Source organism: Schistosoma mansoni, chromosome 1 (genome assembly GCF_000237925.1).
Source record: "Schistosoma mansoni strain Puerto Rico chromosome 1, complete genome".
NCBI classification, from domain to species: domain Eukaryota; kingdom Metazoa; phylum Platyhelminthes; class Trematoda; order Strigeidida; family Schistosomatidae; genus Schistosoma; species Schistosoma mansoni.
The window spans coordinates 8,706,921-8,714,452 of NC_031495.1; the positions used below are offsets into that span (position 1 = coordinate 8,706,921).

Sequence of the window (7,532 nt, forward strand, 5' to 3'; positions counted from 1 at the left end):
CTGCATCTCAGAGTTGATGTTCACTCTGGGACTCGAGCCCATGCTTGTGAATCAAGGCTATATCGAGGCAATACGCACAGTATGCACATATGCCAATTAGAGACTGACCAGTTGCAGTCCTAACACATCGATGGGAAGATTCAAACAAACAATACTAAGTGAATTTAAACTTCACCCCATCGCACAAGCAAGTGGCCATCAGGACTCAGTGGCCGAGTGGATAACGCGATGGCGTTTGAAGCGAGGGTGCTGGGTTCGAGCCCCAGAGTGAACATCAACTCTGAGATGCAGGTACATCCAGCTGACGAGTCCCAAATAGGACGAAACGCGCGTCAAACTGGATTTCACTGCTAGCTACTATCCATTTTGCTTAATATATAGAGTTGTTTGTTAAATCTAATTCTACCAAAGAAGGAATAAAGGTGTTGCAAATTTCTTGTGAATACGGTGACTGGTTATTAGTTCGAATCTCTACAACTTCAAGCAACGAGATCGAGACCTAAAAAATAGTTTGTTGTAAATTACTGTGAATTGTTTGGTTCCGTCTACCTCATGACTGCTAAAGATCGAATGTGCTAGAACGAAGCTGCATTCTGTTTTGATTCAGCACCAAACCTAATGAAAATCTGTTTGAAAGTTATGTTGTTCCTTGATGTAAAGTAAAAGTTAATTGTTTTTGTTCCTGAAGTATACTGTATTAATGTGATAAATAATAGGACTACTGACCAAAATTATATTTCCTCTAGACTAGATAATTGATCGATGTGATAAACGTAGACTGGATTAATTCATAACTAAAACATGATTCGCGACAAAATATGGCTAACCGAAGTCCATACTAGACAACAATTTATTCAACACAATTTTAAAGCAGTCTACACTCTGAGTCCAGTATAGGAGTCAATAATAACATGCAAGTCTCACACAAAACAGTTAGTGTCTATCAGTCCACTATCAACACTCAATCACATCTTACTTTCTCTATCATACGTCATGTGTTGTTTTAATTTACTATACGGGAATTTTTACCACTTACCTAAACAATTCCACATTATGCCAGTTGGAATCAGTAACACTATGTGTAGTCAATGCAAACCGTTGAGATCCACTTCCCATGTCGAAGACAAAATGTAAATAACCTTTGATTAATTCAAATGCTAAAAAATCAACACCATATTTATCTGAATTGAATAATATTAAACCATGTTCTTGAGATGTACGAAATGTAAACTTTAGACGGAATCGCTCGTACAAATGCATAGATGGATTATGTAGGTAACAATCGGATATTTTAAATGTTATAAAATTGATTGTTTTTATCACTTTGTTCAATGGTGTTGTTATTGATGTTGATGATAATGATGAATGATAGTAGTCGCCATGACTTTCTACGGATTTATTATTATGTAATTTGTGTCCTTCTCTAGGATGATATTGATCTGTAGTGTTTGCTTTATTACATCAACAATTCAGATATGAATAAAAAAAGGGTAAATAAATATCAGTTACTTATAGTCTGAAATAAATATAAAACTTAATATATGATACTCATGTACCTACAATTCAAAAATGTTTGATATATACAGGAAAGACAATTACTTATGTATAGAATCACAATATCAATTCCAGAACTTGGTGAAACACAGCAGACACTTATCAATAGTGGATATCCACCTAGATCCATTGATAAAAAGATAAATTCAAAACAATAACGTGAAAGAATGTCTGGACCACCAAAGAAGATCGTTTCTATATTCATTATCATGCTTTAATTCACTTTACCTGAACATATATACAATATAAATCATTACAAACAGATCATTCAATGATCATGCATTTATGACATTAGGTTAAATTAGTTACAATTTGTTCAAGATTGTAGATGTGTCTTGAGAACTAGTATCAAGTAACATGAAACCTAGATTCAGGGTTACCTGTCAATCATCCCTGTCAACGTAAATAAAATAATGAAAACATAATGTGAGAGAGTTAGAATAGTGATACAGATTACACTACTAACCATAGTCAATAGAAAAGGGTGATATGGATTAGGATGATAAGTGCTCTATCAATAGTATTATTATTCTAGTAGTAGTAAAATATCAGTGATATAAACAGGCATTTGAAAGTCGGAAGTTAGTTAGAGCTTAAGCCCAAATCGTTTGTATACTACGAAAGAAGAAAATGTATATAAATAGCAACGAATGAACACGAAAAGCTGATTAAAGAAACAAACAAATAAATAGAGATTGAAAGAATGAGACAATGCATTCATTATATCTTCTCTGGTTAAGAAAGAATAGATAGGAATATAACTAATGGTTAATGTGTAGAAAGACTAGAGTTGTTTTTTCGTGATCGCTATAAGTTCCTCAGTATGTAGGAGGCATGTCTGGAATTTAGTCGAGTGAAAATGAGAAAGAATATATTGAGTGTCTCTAAATATTAGTTTTATTTATGATAGTCACTACTGACACAGTGTGATTGCCTTACTATTTTTTCTTACATGCATGCAAATAAAATAGTGTTCTAAAGAGGGATATTATGGAAATCTAATTAAACTCAGCGACAATAGTTTTAAGCAGAGATGGATGACGGCTAGCAATGGAACCCTGGACGAGAGTTCGTTCCCATTTGGGACTCGTCAACTGGATGTGTATGTAGTCCTAAACGTCAATGAAAATATTCAAATAACCAATGCAAGATGAAGTATTAATGTTTTTTGTGGTTTACTCTATCTTGTACAATGTAAATTTCCAACATTGTAGTAAATTAAAATAAATGCATAAAATGAACGTCCATTTGGAACATAATTATTATTGAATAGTTCATTACTTTTAAACGGTTAAGATAGTGTTGACTCGTGTTGAACTTCTATAAGTTTTGTCTTGAATTCGCTTCAACTCTCTTATATAATATCCACAGTCTTACAACATTAAAAAAATCTAGACTAAGATAACTTTCATCACTAACTGTGAACTATTTCAGAACACTCATAGATCATAAAGCATTGATTAGTTATTTATTAATATTCTGGGTCATTTTATCACTAACAACATACGTACGTAATTGTACTTGAGTAAGAATAATATTTAAAACTGTGGTGAAATATGTTTATAACGATTGCCTGAGTGCCCTATTAGTATATGAACGTGCTGATTCCCATCAACTAGAGAGAGGAGAATTTATTGATCGTCCAGTGATACGCAAAGCCGTATGAGCAGTCTTGAGTACTTATCAGTCCTGCTTTCTGCCTAGCCCAACCAGCTACGTCCAGAACACCAATAACAGCCTCTGCAATATGAATCATTATTCTCAAACATACTGGGTTTATATACCAAAAAAACTAACCACATCGTACCATAAAATAAGAAATAACATTTGTACAAGATTTGGCCAAATGTGACTGTGAATAGGGGGAACAGTAATTAATAGACTGGGTATAACTCAGGAATGGTAAATCGTATAATAATAGTCAATAAGTCAAAATAAAGCTTATAATAATAGGGACACGAATATGAATAGTTTAGTTACTTAACAATTATACAATAGGAAATATACCTATCATATTGGTCCATAAAATGTTCTCAAAGTTACCATTCATAATTCTCCACGAGACACAACAAAAATAAACTCAAACCTCAGAAATTATTCAGAATGTAGATGATTTACTATTTCGCACATTTATCCGCATTAAGTTAATATTTGATAGTGAATTTCGTAAAATACTAAGTCTATTATCTATTAGGAAGATTTGAGCATATTAGTCTTTGTTATTAATTATGGAAACGTGATCTATTGTAGATTGTTGAACGAAAATTCATCAAAGATCGTATGCTTGAAGGCTAATAGTTTACTTTCTGAAACGTTATACATAACTTGGGTATAGTCTGCACATCAACTCTATAAATTATGGCCACCGGTTGCCGGAGAGCACTTTGTGATAAAAACGCAATTCAATAAGTTAGACAATAACACCGTTGGATGCCGGTCGGCTCAATGGTCTATCAGTTAAGTGCTCTGGCGCGGGACTGGTAGGTCGTGGCTAGGTCATGGATGCACACTGCTGAAGAGTCCCACAATAGGGCAAAACGGCCGTCCAGTGCTTCCAGGCTTTCCATGGTGGTCTAACTTGACCCATGATCTCAACTATATAAAAGAACATAATAATTGGTTTTTCCTACATATATGTACAGTCTGTAATTACAATGATAAAAAGTCTGATGTTTGGTGTTTACCTAATATTGTGTTAGACTATTTCTTAAGTAGCTCACATAGAACAAAATAAAAATATCCTCTCCTGATTATTGGAGTAAAACAAAATAAGGAATTATAAAATGAAAATTACATACAAGATATCATGTGTATCCGCTTGAAATTCAATTGTGATTCATTTGATTGATTCATATCGTCGTGAGAATTGATTTGTGTTTTATAATTTGGTAAATCGACCTACATAGTTGATCAGACGATGAAATGAAAAGAAAAGAAAATACAAAGTGAACATATATAGAAAGCAAATGTTATCATAAATTATTGGTAATTATTTATTATAATTTTAATAGTTGACTTCATGAGTTGATTCAAGCTAGACCACCATTGAAAACCTGGAAGCAATGGACGGCCATTTCGTTCAAGTATGGGACTCCACAACAGTGCACACCCCACGATCCCGCATTCGAGACTTAAACTCACAACATTCGGTCTCATGTGCGAATGCTCAACCACTGGACCATTGAACAGGCATACAAAGGTGTTAATGTCTAACTGTAATCGATCCATGGTCTGGCGCAACCATTCATCCATGGTATGGGGTAGATACATGTATCTACGGGAAACATAATAAACTCTACTGATTACAGCTTCTCACTAGAACTCCAGGAAATTATCTTGAAGCCAGTCACTAATGAGCATATTATGAATATTATTAGAATCGGGGTTCGTGATGATCGTAGTAATTTTAACAGTTGAATTCATTAGTCAATCTAAAGTATTGCTTCCACGTTTTCAATGGTGGTGTAGTTTAGATAGACTCAAGAATTCAACTGTTACCATTGCTACAATCTTATCAAACCTTCATTCTGAAAATTATTTATTAGTCCAAAGAGTGATTTTTATGGTATTTATAGTGTGCCATACATATTGCTATACGGAATATCATAATACTTAACAGCCAATCACAACGTAGAACCTGGTATGCACATAAATCAGTTTGAGTTGCGATACCCAATAAGCAAAAACAGATGAAACTGTTAGGCCAATTCCCAGAATAGTATAGACGGTAACAGTATTAGTAGTAATAGATAAGTTTAGTCATCCAGAATACGATCCCAGGAAATATAAATTGGTGAAATTAAAACAAAAGTATTGTGAAGAATTCAGAAGCTCAGGATTTTGGCGAAGACAGAGGATCGATGTACCTGCATCATTGAAGGATATCTTACCTACGGCACAAATGACGCAAATTGGTAGAAGTCAATCGAGCTGTTTGAATCTATGCCGAGATTCGGTCAAACAATATACCATCAGGACTGACAAAACTCCAAAGATAAACAAAGCCTTCAATACGTACGACTTCTTGATACCTTATCATTAATTTCAGACTCCAACGTAAGTCAATTCTTAAGCAACATTTCACATTTGGCGGGAGAAAACCTAATCCCGAACATGCTTGTATCGTTGCTTAAGGTAGTTAGAAGACTTCACATATTGTCAGCATCTTCATCAAGCAGAACTATATTATCTGTATTTTCTAATTCAACAAATGAACGTCCTAACAGAAGATCAACCTCCTAAAACGTCAGATGATGAAAGTGTTATTTCTGCTTATATATCTATGACGAAGTTAAATAAAAATGCATACGGCAGAAAACTCTAATGAACACTACATGAAGTAAACAATTCCGTTGACACTTCTTCATAAGCTCTAACGTGTCCAGTAGTGTTCGAGTAGAGATCTTGTAGAAGACTAGAGCACTTTATTGATACTCCCATCAATGGTAAACGCTCCTACAGAACCTCACCATCAACAGACTACTTGAATTCAAAGTTTCTGTTACTTCTAATCAGCATGGAGTACTCAAAGTATTAGCTCTATTATTCATCAACTTGAGCGGTAGATTTTTCATGTTAGACTACCCCCTATTTATAGTTTGAGCTTTGTTTAATCAAAACTCAAAATCATTCACATTCTTATTTAAATGTTTCATTTTGATAAACTCATGAATCAACCTTGTTTTCAATTTAAGACTTCACTAATAGTAAATATTCAATTTGTTTATTTTAATTATCTTATATTCCTTAAAATAACAGTAATCAGTCATTGTTAAACCTTTTCTTTAGTATAGAAACTTCTTCAGTAATATATATTTGATAAGAAAACAAAAACATTTGTTAATATCATATCAAATGACAGCTTTAATGGAAACATAATACAATGATAAATTAAATCAATAATAGTAACAAATTCGATTAATTAGAATGTTTTGTTATGTTTTATGAAATAACAAAACTCTTATGATTAGTGTTGGAGCATTTAGTTTCTATGACAATAATCAATTTTATTTTTACTCAGAACACTTTCATATACATATATATATCGTATATTAGAAGGGGATTTTGTGGAGATTTTAGTAATTTTATGTAATTAAAATCATGAGTCAATTGAAGCTAAACTACAATGGAAAACATGGAAGCACTGTACGTCCGTTTCGTCCAATTGTGGGTTCGAATCTCTCTAGGTAGGATCGTGGCTGCGCACTGTTGAAGAGTCCCAGAATAGGACGAAATAGCCGTCCAGTGCTTTCAGGTTTTCCTTGGTGATCTAGCTTTAATTGACTCTTACAATTGTATCAATAATTCAGTGTGAACTTCACTTCAGATGAATGAAAACCAAATATTACTTGTGATCAAGATACATATTCAAATATATTTGCTACATGAATAATTCATTCATTCATTTATCACATTATTATTGTTATTATATATATCAGAGTATACAATCAATAATGAGTGACTTACCTTAAAAGATTGAAACATATTTTCACTTGTCTCTATACACAGTAAATATTGACTAATAAAGACAATAATTATCATGTCATCAATAATACAAATATAAACAATATCATTGTAGCATTACAATTGACAGTATATTCTATTGTTGAAATGGAATTGAATCATCTTGATGTGGAAAAATTGCTGATGAAACGAAGCATTAACTGAGACAATGTCTCTTTTTTTAAAATTTATCTATGATGAGAAAAGAAACAATAGACAAACTGAAATTAATATCCCATTACTGTGTTATTGATATATCTATAATGTATATACATATTATATAGTTAGATTTATGTATAACTCGATCAAATATCATTACAATTGAATGGGACCTATGGGTAAATCAGCATATTGACATGATTAAAACATGTTGTATTTCGTATCACCTTAAGTTACTGCCTTTTATTTGACATTATTGTTGGTTAATCACGATTATTCTTAGTATTGTAATCACTCCTTGATATATACTGTAATTA

General features: G+C 32.8%; 1 protein-coding gene across 1 annotated transcript in view; it reads right to left on the reverse strand.

Annotated features, from left to right (window-relative positions):
- Positions 1-7,038, reverse strand: part of Smp_123860 (putative neurexin) — a gene marked incomplete at both ends in the record, with an annotated part of 27,906 nt that extends 20,868 nt beyond the window's left edge. The window contains 3 exons of the mRNA XM_018793160.1: positions 1,037-1,451; positions 4,353-4,452; positions 7,021-7,038. Coding sequence (XP_018647700.1) covers positions 1,037-1,451; positions 4,353-4,452; positions 7,021-7,038 — 533 coding nt within the window. The remainder of the gene's footprint in view (positions 1-1,036; positions 1,452-4,352; positions 4,453-7,020) is intronic.
- Between the last annotated feature and the right edge of the window lie 494 nt (positions 7,039-7,532).